Below are 23,482 nucleotides of genomic sequence, written 5' to 3'. Positions count from 1 at the left end.
AGTTGGGCAAAATTTTGGAAGTTTCGAATTTTGAGGGTAGTTTGGGAATTTCCACAAATGTCAAGACTCAAGAGACATTTGGGATATTTTTCCCCAAAAAACACAATCCAAATGGATTAATGATCTGGCTTGGAGATGGCAGGGCCTCAACACTATCTCACACAGGCATGGGTTGGATGGGATCAATGGCCCACGCCTTTTTTGGGGAGCGCGGGCATCGTGGGCCGTTGATCTCATGGCGCACCCGAATTTACTAAAGCCGCCCCGAATTTACACAGCGACCGGTTTATCATAAAACTCCCCCTTCTTCCATTGCTTTCAACGAGCACGCGCAGGTGAGGTGGTTAAGCTGATAGGCTTGCAAAGGTGGTGTCCAAGGTTAAAATCCGGGGATGAGAGGGGGAGGGGGGCCCAGGGCGCTTGAATTTACAAGTTTTGGTGCGCATCGGATGGCTCATATCGCACCCGATCCCCTAAATGGGTGTGGCACGTGTGAGATAGTGAGGAGAGGATGGCAGGGCGCGATGCTAACAATCCAAATGGATTAATATTCTGGCTTGGAGATGGCAGGGCGCAGGGGAACAACACGATAGCGTGCCTCGTGCAACGAGCAAAGGAGACGTACATGTAGCGATAGCAGCATACAAGTCAGCTTTCTGGCCAGGCTCCATCGAGGGATCTTATGTTTGTGGTAGCTCACCACGGTTGGATGTTGACGCTTCAATCTTCTGTGTAAGCTAGTGCACCGAAATGGGTGCAAAAATTAGACAATGATAATAGACGGAGTGGTGGCCATACGCGATTGTGTACCACAGCTGCCCTCCATAGATACTTTGATCCTTACCTTGCAAACCTGTAGAGAAAAGAGGAATCTTGACACAGTAAACCGCGCGCATGTGCAGCTCAGCATTCATGGGTTGGCAAGCAGCAATGCCCTTGGCAATTGCCTTCTTTCCATGTATGCAGAATGCAGAGACTTATACCGTGTGGAGCAAGTTTTCAGGTGCTTGTGTGCACGTAACGAGTATGCTTGGACGACTCTCATACAGGGATATGTGGAATGTGGTGAAGCAGAGCTTGCCTTCGAGGCGTACAACCTGATGCAAGAAGAAGGTATGGACCCTTCTACCTATACATATGTGGCTTTGCTGAAAGCATGTACCAAGATGAAGTGGGTGGAAAGAGGCTATGTGTTGCATGCAGAGATGGCGAAGGAGGGTCTTGACTTCGACCCTTTTGTCAGCAGCACTTTGGTACACATGTATTTTAAACTTTGCATGCTTGCAGAGGCCCACAATGTTCTTGACAGCTTGCCAGCCCGTGATTTGGTTTTATGGACAGCACTAATCTCAGGGTATGCTGAACAAGGAAAATGCCAAGAAGCTCTTTTCTGCTTCAATCAGATGCAATTGGAGGGCATGGTACCAGATCCTGTTACATATATATGCTCCTTGAAAGCTTGTGGACTCCTCGGTGATGTGGAAAAGGGCTTAAAAATGCATGGTGATTTGGTTAGGAAGGGTTTTGATGGGAATCTCATCGTTGGTAACACTTTAATTGATATGTATGCAAGGTTTGGCTTGCTTGCAGATGCAAAGGAGGTGTTTGAAAAGCTAGTGGATAAAGATATTGTTTCCTGGAATGCACTAGCTTCAGGCTATGCAGAGCATGGGCTTGGTGTGGAGGTATTGAACCTTCTAGATAGGATGATTTTGGAAAGAGTTCAGCCCGACAAGATTACCTATGTTTGCTGCTTGAGAGGTTGTAGTTGCACAGGAGCCTTCAAGAAGGGCCAACACCTCCATGCTGAGATAGTTGAAGAGAGCATAGAAAGTGACCCTTATGTTGGTACTACATTGGTTGATTTCTATGTGAAGTGTGGAAAACTTGTAGAAGCTCGGGAAACTCTTGATGAGATGCAGGTTAGAGACCTTGTTCCTTGGACAGCAATGGTGGCAGGGTATGCTGAACATGGCTACGAAGATGAAGTCTTAGATTGCTACTGTCAGATGCTAATGGAGGGTGTGCCTTTGACGAAAGCTACATTTAGCTCAGTTATTTTTGCTTATGCAGGGCAAGGGGAAGCTGAGAAAACATACCAGCACTTTATAAGAATGCAAGAGCAAGGCTTGCTGCCAGATAGCAGCATCTTCGTGGGTGTTCTAGTGGCGTGCGGGAACTCGCATGCGCTGGAACTTGGCATGAGGATTCATGCTCAATCATACAAGATTAGCTTAGGTGATGTAATATTAGCAACAGCTGCCATCGACATGTATGGTTCTTGCGGTAGCATGGATAATGCTCATCAGTTACTAGATACTCTGCCCACCAAGGCAGTAATCACATGGAACTCATTACTCACAGGATATGCTCATCATGGAAACAGTGATCTTGTTTTTAACTTGTTTGAGAAGATGAAGAAAGAGTCTGTACAGCCAGACAAAGTCACATTTCTCAACCTTGTTTCTGTATGTAGTCATTTAGGTCTGTATAAGGAGGTGTTTGACTGTTTTGAAGATATGAAGAAGAAAGGCATCAGTCCTAACTTGAAGCACTACACCTGTCTGGTTGACCTTCTATGTCGCACTGGACAACTCGACGAGGCAGTGGCAATGCTGAAGAAGTTGCCAATACAACCGAGCCTTTCAAGTTGGCACACTGTGATGAGTGCTTGCCATAAATGGGGCAGTGTAAAGCTGGGTAGGCATGCATTTGACCATGCTGTAGACTTAGATGAGGATCATGGTGCAGCTTACATCTTGATGTCCAATATGTACTCTGACGCAGAATTATGGGAGGAGATGAACCAGATTGAGGTAATTAGCCATAGTCAATTTTCCTTTCAACAGTTTACCTGATGTGAAGGTTTGCCTAGAGAGAGCAGTGCACTCAATTGTAAAGCAGAAACCTGTGGCAGCTTGTTGCATATTATCGTACAGGTGGCCCAGAATCGGAAAAAGGAGGCTAAATCATTCCAGCTTATTCATACACATTCAAGAGATGAATTCATTGAAACTTTACTGATGACCATCTCAGCTGAGGCTTATACGTTATATTACCTGCTCCATCTGACTATGGGGGTGTTGATTTGATTTGGGCTGCTTGTTTGTTCACAACAAGCGAGCTCTCATTCTTATGGTATACTGTCAAATTTCTGAATCTTGTAAGTGGACTTGGCTTTCTAAGGTATGGTTATCATCAAAAAGGAAAAAAAATGTAATCTTGTGTTTGATCAGCACTTAAGCGCGGTCTGGAAATCTTTTGCGAATACATTGTGCTGCAGATTTTATGGTGCTGTTGTTTACAACATTATGCAAACTCGATGGCAGGCATGTTATAGACGTAATATGTTCAACGGGGAAGACACAAGAGAGGCTTGAAGATGTCATGCTGGAGACTGCATTTTGTGGAGCGGTTTATACAGCCAAGAGAATTTGGGAATCAGAGATGGTGTATGTGGGAGTCTGTAGCAACCACCAATCTGGTTAAAAATGGCCCAAAAAACAGGTTGTATATTAGAGATGAATTGAGCGTTAAAAAGAGTACTCAAGCAGATGCCATCGCTCAAGAGAACACATGACACGCCCCAATTGTGCCATTGATGGCCCCCCATTGAGAAAACTGCCATGGTTGACAGAAAGTGGCAAAGAATCACTTTTGCACTCATTGAGAGAGATTCCTTTTGCAATTACATGGGAGCGGGTGGGCTGCAAACAAGAAGTCTAAGAAATTTTGATGGAGAGCTTCATAAGGCAAGCTACCCCTCAACCATTGATGGACAATAGGAGGTGCAGATGTGGCAAGTGAGCTCAATAGAAGCCTGAAGAAGAGCGGACATTTTTCCAGCTCCTTTCTTCTACTAGCCAGGTAATGTTTGGCCAATTATACATTAAAGCACCTAGATTAGACACACTTACTTTCGAAATAATAAGGAAAATTGAAATCTGTCTATCTTGAACCACATTAAGCCATGTCACATTTACGATTGTTTCGATAAAGATTTGGACCAACTCGACCACATCTATGCCATTCTGGAAGTTCAGGTTAATTAATCAAGCTTTTCTTATTTTGGGTGCATTCAATCTATCTGCCTGTAAACGATTTATGTGTGCCCTCTTTTAAGAGAATTCATGGGGTGTTCTTGGCCTCGAGCAACTTTGTTATCAGAACTGTAGCCAGCATTGCAAATTTAATCCACAGCTGAAGGTGACGTCAATTCACATGGTTCTGCTTATTTGCTCACTTGCACCTCTTGTATTTTGCACCCATTCTCAAAAGATGTGAGAATGAGGGGTCTGCAAAACTTGCGAACCGAGTTCACAAGTCGCGAGTGATTGGGTGGACTTAAGATTTCCAGTCAATTCTTACTGAAAGACAGCCTGGAAAATTAAATAAAAAGACTGAAACTGGAAAAGATAATTGAAACTGAAAGAGAACATCAGGGCTGTTAGCCTTCTGTTTTTTGACTGTACATTGCCGTCCATCAGTTTTCCGCTTGCATTTTTGAGAGATTGTTATCATTCCTTCATCATAATGCTATCTGACATCCTTCAAACTAACCTAATTGCATTCAATTAAAACCTTCTGACAGCATTCACGATTTTTCATTAAACTCCACACTTAAGACATCAGCTCTGAACTGGCTTCTTTCAACCATTTAATTACTTAAGACTTCCTCTGACCAGTTAGAATCCTGGTTTGAACTCTTTACTTAGCTACTTGGATGCCTTAACTTTTCTTGGTTTGTCTCTTCTTATCTCAGGGGTTCTGATATGATTTTATAGGCTTTGTAGGGGTATTGCTTTCAATGTCACTTTTTTCTTGACTCGCTTCTGTGGAGAGATGGTTCTGACATTCAATGCCCTTAGGTATGTCTATACCTTCTACCTACTGTGAAGTACTGGCTTCGTCTTGCTGAGTGGGTTCAATGTTCTTCAGCTTGGCTTGCTCTGAAGCTTTCTTCTCTTTTACTTCTCTTTCAATAATTCTTTCAATGGAAATCTCTCCGAATTCTTCATATAGTTCAAGGAGCATGGCCTGTTTGAATGTGTTAAGAGTATACCACTTCTTCTGCTTTACATTATCACATGTTTGCTTTCCTTTGGTCACTCTTGTTCGACTCAGTTTGTAGCAAAGTTGGTTGTTGCAATCCAGCCACCTGCCACCACTGCTTAGATCAGATCATGCTTGGGGTTGTCTGGTCTTTCCCGTTCCTGAGCTGACATGCCAGTACCATATACACTCTTCACAATCCAATGGCTCAGGAAACTTGGGATACAGGGCATGGTAGAATTGGGCACTTCATCTCATGACGGTGCTATGGCATACATCAACACATTTGGCTCTGACATTCTCTTCATAAACTCTACTAGAGTTTCAAATTCTTTGTTTATCATATCCTTCATGACCTTGATGATATGGAATAGATGTTTGAATTGTTACACCTTGTCCATCATTGTCAGGACTGCTCTTTATCTAGATCCTTCAACAAGGTAGAGACTCACTGGTCATGTCCTATCTTGTGCCTTGTTGATGCTATAGGGATTAGGGAGGTTTAGAGAGTGTTGCAGTCATGGTAATGACATGCTGATCACAAACTTAATTACTCATTGGAAATTACAGTAGAGTGTAGACACAAAATGATAACTAGATTGATTTTTTAAAGTAAGTACAAAGAGGCTCAATCATAGAGTTAGACTAAGCATATGGGTCCGGACGGCAAAAGTTAGAAAATGGGGGGTCCGGAACGGCAAATATATATTTTTTCCTCGATTTTTTTGAGTTGCTTGAGGGCTGAGGCTTGGGCAATGAGAGAGTGGAGAGGAGCTTGAAGCTTGAGCAATGAGAGACACTATGTAACAAACTTGGACACCCCAAGTCAAGATTCTACCGCGACACAGCAGAGACTCACTTCAAACTTATTCACAATTCACAATAAAGTCGACATGGCATAGTTCCTTGCCAAGAGGTATTGGCCCCAAAGACTGGTGCCCCTTTTGGTATTTATTTTTATATTAATCTTTGAGCAAAGTACAATGAGCCCATGGGTGCTCACTCTCAGACTTTGTGTCCAGATGCCCTCAGAAGTGAGGCCCTTGGGCGTATTTATTCTTACAAGGGATGCCCAAAAGCAGAGCCCCAAAATCTTTCAAACTCAAAAGCAATTGATCTCCAAAAGCTTTAAACTTAAAAGCAAAAGTTCCAAAAGCAACTGGTTCCCAAAATTTGCCAAAAGTAGTCGGCACAAATTTACGGAAATTCTGTAGAGCTGCCACATCAGCATGTCAATGCAAATTACGGGCGTCCGTAGAGCTGCCACGTCATCAACCAGCCATGTCATCGGCCAGCCACGTCAGCCTATCGACACCTTTTTTCCGGGCATTTGCCACGTCAGCAGTTGTGTGTGTGTTTGTCTGGGGGACCTGCCACGTCACCAGTTTGTGACACACTAGATTAGAAACGACACCAAGCAATGAGAGAGTACAGAGGGAGCTTGAGGGCCGAGGCTTGGGCAATGGGGGAGTGGAGGGAGCTGAGAGACACTAGATTAGAAAGGACACCAAGCAGTTGAGGCTTGAGAGATTAGACTCAGGTCTTTAAGCAAGCTCAACAGAGTGAGCTTGTTTTTTTGTTTTCTTGTTTGTTTTTTTTTTTAAGGCCTACCCTCTCTACCTCCCCTTCCTCCTCTCGCCGCCCATGTACTTCCTCTTCCCTTGCTCCTCCTCCAACATCCTCCCTCTCCTCCACTTCCTCCATCCATATCCTGCTCTAGCTGCCCTCCCTTCCATCTCCTGCTCCAACCGCCTTTCCTTCCTCAAAGTCCTCTTCCCCCACTCTCTTCTCCTCCTTCCACCCTCTCTCTTGCCCTCTCACTCTCAAACCCCTATCCCTCTCTCCCCCCTTCTCCTTTCCTTCCTCAAAGTCCTCTTCTCCTCCTCCCACCCTCTCTCTTTCCCTCTCACTCTCAAACCACTATCGGAGTGAAGCAGGGCTGCCCGCTCTGTCCTACTCTATTTGGTATGTATGTGGATGAGGTTTCTGACTATATTGAGAGAGTTGGTGATAGATGTGCACAGCTTGCAGGGACATGGATTCCGCTATTGTTATATGCTGATGATATTGTGTTGATCTCCGAGTGTCGGGAGGGGATGCAATGTCATTTGGATGCTTTGCATAGGTTCGCCCATGAAAGTGGTTTGTCTGTCAACCTTGGTGGTTTGTCTGTCAACCTCGGTAAAATCAAGGTTATGGTGTTTAATACCACCCCAGAGTGAATAAGGAGGTCAACACCTGCATTCACATACGGCCAAGAGATAGTGGAGTATACAGATGCTTACACTTACCTTGGGTGGTCTTTAGTGGACCAGCATTTTCATTGAGGAGAGCAGCAGAGACTAGACTTACCAGAGACTATGCGGCATTCTCTTTGACAATTTGGTGGCTTCCGCACTGCTTTATGGAGCTGAGATATGGGGACCTTCATTGGACCATCATGGGAGGTAGGGTCGTACTGATGGATGTGGGGGACATGGAGAAGCTCTGGTCTCTATGGTTTCGCGGCTTATTAGAGCCAAGGCTTCATTACCGGGTGACATTATCCGAGCAGAGCTAGCTGCCCCCCCCACTAGTGGTTGAGGCGCTCACCAGATCGGTCTCCTTTATACACTGCCTGTGGGACCTTCCTAGAGACAAATATGCGCGCCTAGCACTTGAGTCCTCCCGACAGTTAGCCATGCAGGGAGATATAGCATGCTGGTGGGGAGATGACATCATGGTTTTCAGGCACATGGGTTCAACATGAACATATTTGCCCCCTTCCAGTACTCATTGGATGCACCCTCTCGGACTATTACACAATCCAAGATCACCAGGCTCATCTGCCATGACCTGACTCAGCTAGACACCAGGAGGACATGGATACAGCCAGCACATGAGCTGGGCATGAAGATGGATTTCTGTTGAGAGCATCTTCTCCAGCTTATAGAGGACGGCTTTGTGACGAGACCCAGATACATGGACACCCACTTGTCTCGAGACTAGGAGATGCAGCGGAGTGATAGCAAAGGCGAGGGCATGCCCCTTGTGTCACATGGAGCCTGAAACGAGTTGCACTACACATGCCACTGCCCAGTCTACTATGAGATACAAGGCCGCTTCCACTGCCTGTTTAGAGAAGGCTTTGGACCACTCTCTAGAGTCGTGGGGTACGAGGACCAAAGATGCTTGGGATTGTTTTTGCTCGAGCTGCGCAGACACAGAGAGAGAGCCTGATGAGAGGAGAGGCTAGCCAGTCTAAGAGACGGATCACAGACTTCTTTAGAGTAGACACTGGACACCTGGAGGAGCTACTACCACATCAGAGCCCACATTCTCCTCACACTAGAGGCACATTGATCGACCGAGTTACCAAGATCCAGATGCCCATGATTGCGGAGGACTACACAACATCGACGGAGGCTGCATCAGAGGATTCGGATCACTTTGGCCCGACATGCACGACGCCCGGTCATACTATTGACCATGGAGGAGATTGATGGGATCCGCTAGCGACCGATGTTGGATGACCTATGATTTAGCTCTTTCTGAGGATACACCCACACTGTGTTATCTTAGCCCACCCACTCACTTCACCCCCTACCCATATCCAACACAAGCCCAGCTACCTGCTTAGCTCACATCTAGCAGCTTAGGATTCTATAGTATTTTTATTTTGTTACTCATACTTTATATCAGATCCACCACATCATAACTTTCTGGTCTCATAGGTCACTTTGGCCTTTTGAAGACGTTAATATAACATTTCATTAAAAAGAGGCTCGCTGCTGTTGTGCGCTTCCCCCCTCGCCATCGCTGTCCCTCCCCCCCCGGCGTAGCTTCGCCCTTGCCCTGCAGCGCGCACACATGCGCCTACCCCGCCCCCCTCGTCCTTTGCCCTCGCGCGCCAGTCCGCTCCCCCTCCATCCTGCTGCCTCGGTCTGCCCGCGCGCGCCAGCCCGCTTCCCCCTCCCTATCCTGCTGCCCCAGCTCGTTTCTGCCACTATCCTTCCTTCAGCCCGCCTGCCTAGCCCTCCCCCCCCCCCCTTGTGCACCTTGCCCCCCTCCCCCCCCCCCCCCGAAGGCCTCACTTGTTCAGCCCTGCAGTTGAGTTCTCGTTGGGACTTTACTCGCTGAGTTCTCAGGTGTTAGTCTTCACGCCCCCCCCTTTCCTACTCAGCAGTAGACACAAATGGAGGCTCATGCTCCGCCCTAGAGGGACTCCTCAGAAGTCCCCCTCGCCTGACCTTGCAGAGCCCACCATCAGACTTGGTCTTTCACCGACAGAGCAAGCAAGCCTCGCAGCAGAGGTGGAGCGCCTCCAGGCGACCTCCGTCATCTGCAAGATTCTCGGCACCAGATCCAACAGAGGAGAGCTGTGTGATCTTCTCCAGTCCCTCCTTCTCGCAGAGGTGGGCACGATCTTGGACGTTCAGATCCTCGGACGAGGCTACTATTAGATAAGTTTGAGACCTCCGAGATGGCGTCCAAGGTCATTGCCATGAGCCCCTTGACCATTTGAGCAGTTTGAGCCCACTTTCGACAGTGGAGACATGGTTTTGACCCTGCTTTAGATGTTCTGGTAGAGGAAGCAGACATTCCCATCTCCATCTGCTTTCCTGGTTTGCGGAGGGAGTACCTACCACTTTTGTTCAGGATAGGCTCAGCGATTGGGACTGTCCTGGAAAGACCTCGCACGGCAGCCTCAGTAGCTGCCAAGGCGGCCGGCATTCCCTTAGTTTGCGTTCTGGTTAGGGACACTGACACTCTCCCAAAGATCATCCTACTTCCTCGGGTGAGTGGAGGTTGGTTTAGACAGAGCGTGGAGTATTTGGGCCTCTCGAATCAGTGCTTCATTTGTCGACAGATGGGCCATCTTGCGAAGGCCTTTCCACGGAGGAGGCCCCGACTTACACCACAGGCCCCGCCCCAACCTTCAAGGGCTAGCCAATAGCCACAGGCAGAGACACAAGGCACACAGGTAGAGCCACCCTCCGAGCCTGGGGCTCTAGCGGGCTGGAGGAGGGATGGCAGCAGGTTCGTGGTCGATGATGGCAGGGGCCACATCGACAACTTGGCACTTAGAGTGGTCCTCAAGCGTCTGCCCAACAGCACTGGGTTCCCACAGGGAACTGATTCGGTCCTCTTGAGCAGGATGAGGTCCCTTCTCCAGCCTCCACCTCAGGTTCACCCTCGACAGCCCCCCCTCCCCCCGAGTTCCCCCCCTCCTCCTCAGCCCCCCCCATCTCCTGTTCCAGCCGCCTCTCCTCCTCGCCCCTCTACCTTTGCCGCCCCTCGCCCCTCTTCTCCCCCACCTCCCCTTGCTCCTACACCCCCCCCTCCCGCTCTAGTCCCACAGTCGACCCAGGGGGCAGGGCCATCCCCGGCTGCTAGGAGATCTCTTGGCAACGCCTTTACCATGAGTCGCTTGGTGAGAGAGGGACAACCTTTCTTGCGACCCTCTCTTCTGGTACAGATGTCTCCCTTTTTGTAGCAGTCCCTCGTGGTCTGACGAGCTTTGACATTCGGTGCCGATGGGACTTCTTTGCCTACGACTTTACACGCTTTCTCGACGACGACTCCTCAGACCTTGAGGCAGCCTGCTTCAGGGTTCATGTTCTGTTCCTTGCAGCTAGGGGGATAGAGGCCTTGGACTCAGCGGTTGGCTTTTCTTTTCCCCTTTGCGGCAGGGACCAGATTGAGTGGACTCTCGACTCAGTGTTGGAGTGTCTACAAACACAGGCCCTAGAGTTCTCTCACCACATGGGAGACCTAGGAGTTACATTATACATACATGCTTCAGACTCTTTGGCCATTGGCCAAGTTTGCTATGACCCCTCCGGATGCAACAAGATGTAGACACATTGTGGTTCACTTTGTTGCTGATACGCAGTGCCCGCCATGCTATGTACACATTCATGAGGACTCCTAGACAGAGAAGGTTGCTTTACGCACGGCTCGGTCTACTTGGGCTTGGGCCAGACACTCTTTGCAGTCACGCCTATCTAGAGGACGCTCGGATGCGGATTACTCCCCATCTAAGCCAGCCTCGAAGATCACACGTTTAGCTGTTGCGGCAGCATCTGTTCTCTCTCGCTCCCCATGAGGATCGTCTCATGGAACGTACAGGGATTAGGTGGGCTCCAGTTTCAGTGTCAGAGGGGCCGACTGCGCCAGGAGCTTCAACAATGCCTTGTTGGAGGAGAGATTGACCTCCTTATGCTACAGGAGCATCATCTGTGTGAGAGCTGCATTAGATGATGTGGTCAGCTTTTGCGTGGACGATATGATACTTTTTGGTAGCTGCTTTTGGATCTGGAGGCATCCAGGGTGGGGTATGTATGACTATTGCGGATTCTTTGCAGCAGACCATTGTGGGCAGAGGGATTATTGTGCCAGGCAGGGCTCAATGGATCACTATGCAGGTTCAGGGTTGCCTTGTGGGCTTCCTGAACATCTATGCGCCCAATGTGGCGAGTGCACGAGTAGAGTTTTGGTCACAAATTGTTGAGTCTCTGCCGTAGGCAGAGCAGTGGTGCATAGGGGGTGACTTCAACATGTTGGAGGACCCCTCTGACAGGATTGGTGGTAGCCATGCTACTGTGCATGGAGTTGAGCTGGCAGCTTGGGAGAGGTGTCACAAGACGGGCACCATGTGCCAATAGAAAAGGACAGACTGAACAGACTTTTAGCACTTCAATAACAACTGAACTGAGAGAGAGAGAGAGATGACGCGCGACACGGAGTGGCGGAATTTCACCCCAAAGAGTATTGGCCCCAAACCTTGGCGCCCCTTTCGGTATTTCTTTATATTGCATCAACACAGTACAAGCCGGTACTCCAGACTCTGCACCTTCTCCAGGAAGCATGCCAGAGAATGAGCTCTAATATCATATTTAAAGGCCCTTGGCCTAAAAAGCAATTATAGTGAAAAGCCTTTAAACTCAAAAGCATCTGGTCCAAAAGCAAAGCCAAAAAGCTACCATCGCAATTTACGAAAATTCGTACAGTCCTGCCACGTTTGCACCGCCAGCGTGAAAAGCGAAAATCCATACAATTCTGCCACGTCATCAGCCAGCGTGATTTTCAAAAATCTGCCATGTCATCAGCCTGCTTCGAAGTTCTTGTGTGTGTGTGTGTGTGAGCCCTACTTTATTTCTTGCTGCTCTGCCTCTTCACTTAAGGTTTAGGCCCCTCAGCCCACATCTGCAAGTTGGCTCCCTTCTTCAGGGCTTTGGCACGTCATCAGTTTGTTACAAGAGGTTTTGTATAACTTTGAGGGTTTTGGACGTGTGGCAGCACTCTAGTTTTGTGAGGCCCCCAGACAGTCTGGCCTTTTCTCGTTCGGACCGCAGAGTGGGAGGAGTGAATCTATCACGGATAGATTGCTTCTACACTAGTGACCACTTCTGTGACTTGGGTGGGACAGTTGGCATACTGGCAGGAACTTCCTTCTCGGACCATGCACCAGTGATCCTCACAATGACAGATAGGCAGAGGAGGGGGAGCACGATGCTTCGCATCCCTGAGAGGATCTTGCTGGACTCTACACTCAGAGAGCGAGTGGAGGCTCTTTGGACAGAGAGCTTAGACATGCAGGATTCTCCTGCTGAGACAGAGTAGCCTCAGGACTAGCTCAGCTTAGTCATTTCTTTCTCCAGGAGTCTTTGGCTCGCCTGGTTGCAGCGAGAGAGTAGGAGCAGCGTCTCCGACAGGGCGTTGCTTCCTTGTAGAGGATCCAGGAGCAGCATCCAGACAGTCCTTGGTTGGAGGAGCAGTTACAGCAGGCTCGCCAGGAGCTTGTTAGCACAGAGGAGCGGCGCCATGAGTTTGCTTTCCATCGACAGTCATCTCAGTGGACGCAGGTGGGTGACAGAGTGACTGGTGCTTTCTTTGAGGTAGTGGGACCTCGACATACGCATGCCAAGGTCAGTCAGTTGAGGAGGCTCGACGGGTCAGTTGCTTTTGGGCCAGAGGACATGCGTGCAGTTGCTACTGACTTTTACCCTGAGTTACTGTCTGCAGAGCCTCAGTCAAAGTGTCAGGATGCATGCAGGGAGCAGGTGTGGGCACATATGCCTTGCCTTGTGACTGAGGAGATGCGTCAGAGGCTTGAGCTGCCACTTCAGCTTGAGGAGTTGGACACGGCTCTTAGTGCACTCCCCCGTGGTAGCTGTCCAGGTGAGAATGGCTTGACTCCCAGTTTTTTCTTGGAGTACTAGGACTTGCTTGGCCCAGATCTCTGAAGTGCTTTTCAGTACATCTTGCACACAGGAGAGATGCCTGACAGCATGAGTGAGGGCCTGATCTACCTCATTTCCAAGGAGGGTGGCTCCTTGGATGAGATTCGATAGTGGTGCCCCATCACCATCCTCAACTTAGCCTACAAAATTCTTGCCATGGCTTTGAGTTTGAGGATTCAGCCACTTCTAGAGAGCCTTATACATGGGACTCAGGCAAGTTTTGTCAAGGAGCGTAGTATCCTTGACAACATCTTTACTTTTTGGGAGGCTTTTGCCCTAGTGCGACTCCGTGGTGAGGATCTGGTGATTCTTCTTCTCGATTTTGAGAAGGCCTACGACAGAGTTGATTGGACTTTCTGGAGGGCACTCTACGCAGGATGGGCTTCTCAGATGCTTGGATCAGAGGGGTGTCAGCTTTGTATAGACAGGCACATAGTCAGGTTATCAGGAGGTAGAGGTGATCGTTTCATGCTCACACGTTCGGTCAGACATGGCTACCCTCTTGCCCCCTTCCTCTTTCTGTTCTATGCTGAGACGATGAGTAGGTCTTTGGTGTCGCAGCATGTTGGTCTACGGGGCTTAGCACTTCCTATTCGGGGAGATGAGCTACTGGACACTGAGTTTGAAGACGACTCAACCTTGTACTTGGATGGCCAGGAGGCCAACCTTCACAGGTGTGAGCAGGCTCTAGAGACCTTCTATTGTGCATCTGGCGCACTGATCAACTGGAGAAAGACAGTGGCTTTCTCGGTTGGTAGTGCTCCTGTGCCCGATTGGATGCCAGGTGAGGGTTTTAGGTGGATTCCACCAGGGACTGCAGTTTGCTACTTGGGCTGTCAGGTTGGTTTGGACTTGTCTCCTGAGCAGCAGATTGCTCCCCTCCTCCTGTCTATCAGGAGGAAGTTGTTACATTGGAGCTCCGTACGACTTTCTCTGGCAGGCAGAGTTGTAGTGGCCAACCAGGTGTTGTTGGCTACTATGTGGTACATCACTTCTTGCTGGATCTTTTAGAGTTCTTGTATCGGCCAGGTAGAGAGGCTGATCATGAACTTCCTTTGGTCAGGGCGTGACACTCAGATAGCCCGGGCCAAAGTGGCTTGTCAGGACATCACTCTTCCTTGTTCTCGGGGAGGGCTTGGGATCATAGACCCAACACAGTAGAGCAGAGCCCTTCTTGGGAAGTTCATCGTTAGAGGACTTCTTGCAAGTGAGGAGCCCTGGAAGGAGTTCTTGCTACAGCGACTTCGTGCTAGGGTGCCTCAGGCTGGAGGCCCTTGGCGACCTTCGACCAGATAGATGCATAGAGCTGGCTTGAGCAAGAGACTGGAGGACCGCTTCGCTGTGAGTTTGCTTCGATCTTGGGAGCATTTGCGGCGAGGCCTGGAGCAGCCTTAGCCTACTTGCACGGAGGAGCGCCTGAGACAGCTCCTTGTTTGGAACCCCATGGTTAGCACTCAGAGAGGCCACTTGGTTGTAGTCGGCCTCATGTTTCCTGGGGTCCCATGGCAGCGGGTCCAGCACGCTCTTTAGGTGACTGGTTATAGTTTTCAGGCTTGTCAGAGGAGCTGCAGGGCATGAGAGGGATGCAGAGCATGTGCCAGGACATCTCAGAGGCAGTACCAGCTGAGTGGCTCACACCTCTCGAGCCAGCAACGCCTAGATGGATGGGAGCCTTCACGTGACTGCAGGTTCTCATCTCAGTTCGGGCTTGCTCAAAGACTGTACCCTGTGTGTATTTTGAGTTACAAGGTGAGGGACGCTTACATCGAGTTGCAGTAGAGGCCTCGTAGGTGGCAGAGTGCTGTTTTCAAAGGATCCGAGTGGTGGGCATTTGTGGGAGGACTTGTGTCATCAATCTTGACCCAACAACTCTTGAGACTGGACAATGGAGACCGTGGGCTTGGGAGTGCTGTCCACTGGCACGAGTGCTGTGGGATCCTGGAGAGTGGCTTTCGAGGGACCCCTTCTCTTCTGCAGACCACCCAGGTGTCCCTTTCTTTCAGTACACTGTTCGACTGAGACGTCACATACTGGTAGCACAGAGAGAGGCTCGCCCTGCTGCAACACCTCATTGGCAGGAGGAGGGTCTCACAGCTGAGTTCTTGGCAGATTTTTGGAGAGGTTGCGGGACTCTAGACAGCCGAGGCGAGTCACTTTGTTTCAGTGGCTGGTCGCACATAGAGCTACAACAGTTGGGAGCTGGCTTGTACATAGTGGTCTCCAGAGGTTGTGGACTCCAGACAACCGAGGCGAGTCACTTTGTTTCAGTGGCTGGTTGCACATAGAGCTACAACAGTTGGGAGCTAGCTTGTACATAGTGGTCTCTCAGCCGCATGTGCAGCTTGTGACCATCTTGTGGAGAGTCAGCGTTACTGTCTTTGGGACTGTTCTTTGGCATAGCAGGTGTGGCTTTGTGTTCTTCGGCTGATGCCTGCGCTTTCCACGGCTCGGCAATACACTTGGGGGGCAGTTGCTTGGTCCACTCTCACGGGCCCCGCACTTCAGTTTGAGCTATCTTCCACCAGCAGGATGATAGTGATGTAGGGGGAGCAACCTACACTCCAGCTTGCCACGGAGCTTACTCCACAGGAGTGGTGAAGTGAGAGAGAGGAGTGGTGGGAGCTCATCATTGGCCTGACACTCTGGTTCATCTGGCGGGCCCGCTGCTTCCACATCTTTGAAGCTCGCCCTGTACCACCAACAGAGACTGTTCGCGATCTTTGGCTAGAGCTGATCCACTCTCTGAGAGGACAGCTTGAGAGACTCCAGGGTAGCTCCAACCGCATGCGGTAGCGCAGAGAGGCTTTCCTTTGACTCGGGCGTCCTGGGCCTTTTTTCACCATGGTCTAGGGTGTACTCAGATGGCACTACCGTCCACGTATGTGGCTTTTCCCTCCTCCCATTTCTTTGATTTAGCCTCATTGTACATATGGTGTTTTTTCATTGGGAGAGTCTGCCCATCATGGTTGTTGTAGTCCTCTTGAAGAGGTGGTTGTAGCTCTATGGGCAGTTTCATTAACTAATAGAAGGATCTTTTTCTCGGGAAAAAAAAATATAACATTTCATTTCATCTCTCTCTCTCTCTCTCTCTCTCTCTCTCTCTCTCTCTCTCTCTCTCTCTCTCTCTCATCTGGAGCTAGGGAGATCGATACCACGACTGAGGAGAGGAGCTTCACAACATCGATGGAGACTATAACAGAAGATTCAAGCCATACTATCTCAACATCCAAAGTACAAATGAGGATGGATTCATCACCCATTGTATCTTTCTCTTGTATTGGGCTTCTATATTCATTTTTGTATATCTTTTTTGTGCTTAGACATGGTATCAGATTCACTAGTGGTCTCATAGGTCATTTTGGCCTTTTGAAGACGTTAATATATCATTCATTTCCCTCTCACTCCCCTCCTTCTCCCTCCACACCCCCCCCCCCCCCCCCCCCCCCCACACACACACACACTTGGTCACTGCAACTGACCAGGGTAGCTAGTTCTAGTTACACTAACTCTACCTATTGGTTTTACTACCCTAACCATGTATGTTGGTAAATACTGTACCCAACACACTTCTGGTAGTTTGACTAAGCCTCTGTTGCTCGAGTACAAGCAGCCTACTCATAACATAAGGATCTCCACCTTGGGTAGGAAAACTCTGAAATGATACTTGATTTTATTGTTGCTGGCCTACTATGCTATCTTGATTAGCATGGCTGAATGAATACCACAAAGAAACTTAATTCGGTGGGTGCAACCCCTTGTGGATTTAACCCTACTTGGTTGCTTGGGTTAGTATGAACGAGTTTTTTGGAACATGGGCTCAGTGGGAGCATCCCCTAAAAAATTCTCTAAACCTATAAGTGCTAGGCTCCCTTCTCGGTTACGCTCTGTATTACTGGGGTAGTTTACTCTGTTGGGACAAGACTCTTTCCCTTCCACTCATAAAGCATCACGATACATCTCGATCGAAGGATGGGTGGCTTGACACAACGCTGAGCCATCAACTGCTTGGTATGATTCAAAAGGCATCCTACCCTCCTATGCTAGGCGTCTACGGCACCTCCATAACTGCGGCGTCTGCGGCCTCTTCCACTACATAAGGTGAGGGGTGCTTCCCTTCACTTAGACTTGGTCTCCCTTGGCACTTTGGAGAAACTCTTGGAATTACGTCTGCTCACATGTTATTTATATTTTTTTAATCTCAAATGCTTCATAAAGGTGGTTTCTGGTTGAAATCTTTTAATTGGATAAATGATGTTCTTCTCTCTGGACTACTGACCTAGGCAGAGTTGGCTTTGTCCTTCCCATTTTACTCGGCTTGACTGAACAAAATGGATTAGATAAAATTTTTGTTGTACATTCTTGGACTAGGGATGTTACTTGAGGATGATATTTCAGTTTTGGCTCTGAGATGATTTTTCAGTTTTAGCGCTGGCTGATACTGCAGCCTTACTTGGATGCCAAGGGAAACTCTTTATGATACTTGGAGTGATGCTAATGGGTGTACAAGTCCTAGTGTTTGGTCTGTACCTTGTAGGATTTACCTCTCCTATCTGTTGATAGTCCAAGATCAACTTTGGTCATATAGTCATACATTAGAATGGAAACATGGAGTATGCTTGGGCTTGGTTCTTGCCTTGGAACACTAATACTAAACTGAGGTTTTTTGTGACCCTTTTGGGTGTTGGACTAAATGGGATTTTTTTGTACTGACATTGATTTTTGTCAGCATTAATAAACTGCTGTAGTACTTGGGGTGTAATTTTCATTAAGATTAAGGAGGGATCATGCTCACTACCTGTGTCTAAGAGGTTTACCATTTTTAATAGAAAATCTGACTTGAAAAAAATGGATCTAATACTTGATGATACTTCTAAGATAACTTTGACTATATAAAGGATGATGTGATGTATCTCATGAGGTTTCCATGGCATATTCCTTTGACTCTTTACAGGTTTAATCTCTTCAAATTGGCCAAATATTGGTCTTATAAGCATTGCTGAGTGCTAAATCACCCGATGATTGTGGGGCTGCTAATCATTAGGATAAGGAATAGATAGAATTTTGACTTGGGATGTTACTTATCAGTTTTGGCTCTAGGTTGATAGTTCAGCTGTTGCTTTGATTCCAAAGGAAATTCTTTATGGAACTTGGTGTGGTGCCGATGAGTGTATAGGCCTGTTGCAGATTACTGGATTACTAATTGGCTTTTGGTTCTTGATGTCTGGCCTAAATCTAGTCTTTTTTAATGTTGGTAACCATGTTCTTGCATAGATATTATACCATATATGTTTCTTGGTTGAGGAGCTGCCATAAATTTTTGGTAACCTTATACATACATACATATTTCAATAGGATTGAAAGCTATTAAGGGATCCAATCCTATTTCATGATATACTTATGAAAAATTTGGCATCGACTATGTTTTGAGCTTACTAGTTGTTATGTATCGGTTGTCACAAAGAGGATTGGGTTACACATTTTTGTCTTTTAGTGATTGTGATCATCCATACAAGGGTATAAATGGGAAGAAGATATACCCGGATAAGAGGGATTAAGATGTTTTTTGACTTTTAATTACTGGGTGTATTCATTTCTTTATTGGAAGGTATGGCAAAATCTAGTATATGGCAGTGCTTATTCTGGTAGTTCTAAGGTGAACTCGGGTTTTCACGAGTGATAATCCTAGATGATTCTGGCTTTGTTCACTATCATGTTGACGTAGCAAGATATTTCACTTCTAGTGTCTTGAATTTGTTGGTTTTGATCATTGTTATGCTGTCCTGTTTTTTAGACCACTACAGGCTTTTTGGCTGAATCTTTTGATTTGTTACCCTTTTAGTGTAGTTCTAGCATTATTCTTTAGCTTTACCTAGCTGAAGGTATACTACTGTTTTGATCAAACATGCTAAGTCTTGGAGGAATTCCGTTATAGTTTTTTGGAAATATAGATTACAGTGGTTCTTGACAACCGATTGTCGAGCTCGCTGGATTTGCATTAGCTGACCCTAATTTCTTTTGGTCTCTACTTCTGGTTTTAAAGTTATAATACTGTTGGTTACTGACTTTAGATTAGTCTCGCTTATAGAGTAGGTTTTGGTTCCACTATTTGAAGGGCTCGACTTTGATCCATACAACAAGATTATAGTTACATTGCAAAGCTTCTCTAAAGTTATACTTACATGTTTAACTAAAGGATGGTTTGACAGGTTGGAACTCTTTGGTACAATTTTGGTAGGATTACTTAAAATAGGAAAAAATTGAGATTTGGTGATTACTTCAATATTTAGGACTGTAATTAGTTTAATAATTTTTAAGTTTGACATGGATAACAACTCATAGGTTCTTTGAAGCCTGCCATAGGTAGCTAAGTCTAACATATCTGTTGTCTTGACTATATGGATGCAGGTGAGAATTCTATCTTGGCTTAAAAATGGTTTAGCTTGCTGCAGTCTGACTTTGAAAACACTCGATTATTCAACTGGGATAGTTTTGATACCTTTGTATAAACTCATTTGGAATGATACTTCATTCTTACTATGCTGTATAGTTATGAATCAAAGACTGAGTTGTTTCTGTACTAATCTTTGCCTTAACATCTTTAGCCAGTCGTCTTTTGTACATCTTGTTCCTTGGTGTGTATTTATTAAAAGTAAAACACACACACACACACACACATACACACACACACAGTGACCTTGCGGCAGAAATGCCCACGCAGAAGCTGTATACGGACCCTCGCAAAACGTAATGGCAGGTTGACGTGGCAAACTGTATAGAATTCCACTTTTTCCACTGACTGATGACGTGGTGGCTTGTACGGATTTTTGCAATTTGTGCTGAAGCTTTTTTGGCAATTTGTGAGGATCAGTTGCTTTTGAAACAAATTGCTTTTTGCGTTCGTTGCTTTAGGAACCAATGGCTTTTGAGTTTAATTGCTTTTGGGGCTCCGCTTTTGGCATTCCTTGTAAGAATAAAAGGACCCTTAGGGGCCTCACTTCTCAGAGCATGTGGACGCAGAGTCTGAGAGTATGAACCCCTTTCAGTTGTACTTTGCTCAAGATTTGATATAATTAAAAAATACAAAAAGGGGCACTAGGATTTGGGGCCAATACCTATGGGCATGGAACTACGCCGGGCCGTGTTGTCTCGAATTGAACCGTGATTTAGAGTTGTGAAGTATTTTAAATGAATCTCTCTCTCTCCTGTCGCGACAAATTCTAGACTTGTTACAATGATATTAGAGCACGGTCGATTTCTCTTCCATCGGGAAATACGATTCTTTGATACATATGGATTCCGAAAAGAATCAGACGACTCTATTTGCCACTTCCGAAGCGGAAGGCAATACGAAAAATGCAAGCGGATTAGCAGAGAATGAGTACAAGCCACCTCGGCCTTCGCAGTATCAACTCATGGAGATGCAACGTTAACAACAGGTTGACAAGTGCACAAAGCAGGTGCTTCAGTTTGCCAAGGATCACAGTATGCCAAATTTTTGACCAGGCACCCGATGGATGAAGTGCATACTTATATGACAGAAAGCCATTGAGTCACCAATTAAACCGACAATCAAGAAACCTCTTGTCCCACGGATGGTTATTGAAGATGAACTTGAGGACATTGTCGAAAAATGAGTCAACCAACTATTTGGGTCAAAGGAGAAGCAATTGAAGAAACGTTACAAGGGAATTGACTTCCTTGGTTAGTTAGGCTAAAAATCCTCTTTTGAAAAAGCAAGAAACCAGAAGAAGCGTGTACGCTTCAAAGCATTGTCCAGTTCATCCTCATCTTCTTCTGACAGCTCGGATAGCTCCTTCTTTTTTGACTTGAGTGATGAGGACAGAAAGGGCAAGAAAGAACGAGCGGATTATATGTTTTATTATAAAAGGAAGCACTTTTACAGAGCCAATCAATATGGTTTTCTCAACAACAAGGGCAAGAAGGACAAGGAATTCAAAGAGAGTGGGCAAATAGTAAAGTTTGAAAGCTTTTCATGGTTTCTAGATGCTCCTAGGGCTTTAGCCTTTATCCAACAGTTTGACATAGCATTTTTTGGAGGCCGCTATACAGAGCACTCTAAGATTAAACGGGCATCATCCTTTCTGAAAGGCAATGCACGGACATGGTGATCCACTCTTTTGTGGAAAGAAGCACCGACAGAGTGATTAAAATTCAAGAAACTCTTTATTTCTTCATGGCTGACTCAAGAGTATGAACGAGATGTGAGAACCGATTGGAACCACCTTCGGATGATCAGAGGTGACAGTTTGGATGATTACTGTGAAAGGTTTTGGGATACTTTCCTTTCGACCTTTTCTTTCAAGAAGATCAGTTTTAAGGAGCAGATTGAGAGGTTTTTTTGTGGACTCCCCAAAGAAATTCGAGACTACTGCCTTGAGAAGAAGTCACAGTCCATTCAACAATTGATGGGACATGCTAAGCGGGGATTCCCTATGCATTCGGATAACTTGACTTATGCACCCGACGAACCTTTGACAAGTCAGAACAGAAACAAACGACAGACAGATAGACGAACTCGACCAACAGAACAACAGAACGATACACGATCTCGACTGACAGAAGACCTGAAAGATGAATATTTCAAAACAGGAAAGTGTTTTGAATGTGGAGAACAAGGACATATCGCTGCACGGTGCCCCAACAAGGCACAAGAATAAGGATGACTGACCTAATGGAAATACAGCGGGGCAAGGAGATACTTGTTCCAGAATAGATTCTTGATAGAAAATTATGGATTAATTAGCATTATTTTGTTGTATGAATTAATGAAATAAGACTTTTCGGAAGAAGACTTTGAATTTTTGGATGGAACCAATGTTGTAAGGAAGAACCTGTTATTTGTGAGCATATAACACGATTATGAACGAAATGATGATGATGGCCGGTGATAGCTCTCGAATGAACCTGAATTGAAAAAGAGCGAGAAGATACTCGTTTAGGAAAGATACTAGCTTTCCAAGGCAAGAAAGAGAAAGGTAAAGTGAACGGTGGTTCTTAGTTAAGAACCATCCGGTATTAAATGCGAATTGAATGGAGGACGAGGACCTAGCAGACACTCCTCAGATTTGGAACTTGACCTCGACGCTTTTGGTTTAGATGTGGCTATTTCAAGAGTTCGTACTGGTAAGCGGGTTGAATCTGGTGCAGGGGGACTTCACAAGAGGGGAGTTACTCCACTTCTTTGTCGCAGATTACCTCGATGGAATAAAGTCATTCGTTTCCCTTTGGGGTTTAGGGATACTGATGTGCCGACAGTATTCTACTGAATGACTTTATGAGAGAAGTACTTTGACATGGGATCCCCGAAAATGATTACTCGTACACGACAGTGCTTGAGTGGAATGATTGACCAAATGATTGTAGCATTTTGCTCTTAGAATCTATGGACGTGATTGCGATATGGGATTAGTTAAATCGACATCAGTGAGGTCCAGTGCGGATCTAGATGCGATTGCTAAATACGTCGCCAAGAATCACCTAGATCCTATGTGATGTGCATGTGATCTGATGTGATGTGACTGTCGTCTTTGTACAAGTGTTGTTGAATCAGCGTCGTCTAGTGCATCGGTACTTAGTGTCTACTGAATTGGTTTATGGCTTATGTCTAATTTTGCAGGCGTAATCGAGGGCAATTACAATTCTTTTAAGAGGGGGTATGTCACAAAATGATGATGTGGCAACCTTGCCTGAATTTACACATACAATGACCTTGCGCTATAAATGCCATGTGGCATCAATACGGACCCCCGTAAAACACACTGCAGGCTGATTTGGCAAACTGTACGGAATCTCGCTTTTTGTGATGGCTGATGACATGGCAGCTTGTAAGGATTTACGCAATTTGTGCTGGTGCTTTTTTGGCAATTTTTGAGGATCAGTTGCTTTTGGAACAATTTGCTTTTTGGGTCATTGCTTTAGGAACCAATGGATTTTGAGTATAACTGCTTTTCGGGGTCTGCTTTTGTATCTTGTGTAAGAATAAAAGGACCCCTAGGGGGCCTCACTTCTCAGAGCATCTGGATGCAGAGTCTGAGAGCAGAGGACCCCTACGGGAGTTGTACTTTGCTTAAGATTTAAAATAATAAAGAAATACCAAAAGGGACGCCAAGTTTTGGGGTCAATACCTCTGGGCACGGAACTACGCCAGGCCATGTCGTCTCGAATTGGACCGTGATTTAAAGTTG

General features: G+C 46.5%; 1 protein-coding gene across 5 annotated transcripts; it reads left to right on the top strand.

Moving 5' to 3' along the window:
- The first annotated feature begins 477 nt into the window (after positions 1 to 477).
- On the top strand, positions 478 to 19,852 carry LOC147465316 (pentatricopeptide repeat-containing protein At4g39530-like). Of its 5 annotated transcripts, none has more exons than XM_086519358.1 (3): positions 478 to 3,867; positions 4,794 to 4,868; positions 19,683 to 19,852. In XM_086519358.1, the coding sequence occupies exon 1, from the start codon at positions 771 to 773 to the stop codon at positions 2,856 to 2,858; it is 2,088 nt and encodes a 695-aa protein (XP_086375484.1). In that variant the 5' UTR covers positions 478 to 770; the 3' UTR covers positions 2,859 to 3,867; positions 4,794 to 4,868; positions 19,683 to 19,852. The 5 variants fall into 5 exon arrangements, with proteins under 5 accessions (XP_086375484.1, XP_086375476.1, XP_086375480.1 ...); XM_086519350.1 differs by having other exon boundaries at positions 4,785 to 4,868; XM_086519354.1 differs by lacking the exon at positions 4,794 to 4,868.
- Positions 19,853 to 23,482: the final 3,630 nt, after the last annotated feature.

This window comes from Adiantum capillus-veneris, chromosome 1 (assembly GCF_014529385.1).
Source record: "Adiantum capillus-veneris isolate H3 chromosome 1, ASM1452938v2, whole genome shotgun sequence".
NCBI classification, from domain to species: domain Eukaryota; kingdom Viridiplantae; phylum Streptophyta; class Polypodiopsida; order Polypodiales; family Pteridaceae; genus Adiantum; species Adiantum capillus-veneris.
Note: the sequence above shows the minus strand (reverse complement) of the source record. Positions and strands in the feature narration are given on the sequence as shown.

Coding starts and splice junctions, on each gene's coding strand:
- LOC147465316 (XM_086519354.1), top strand. CDS start 771: ATGATAATAGACGGAGTGGTGGCCATACGCGATTGTGTACCACAGCTG.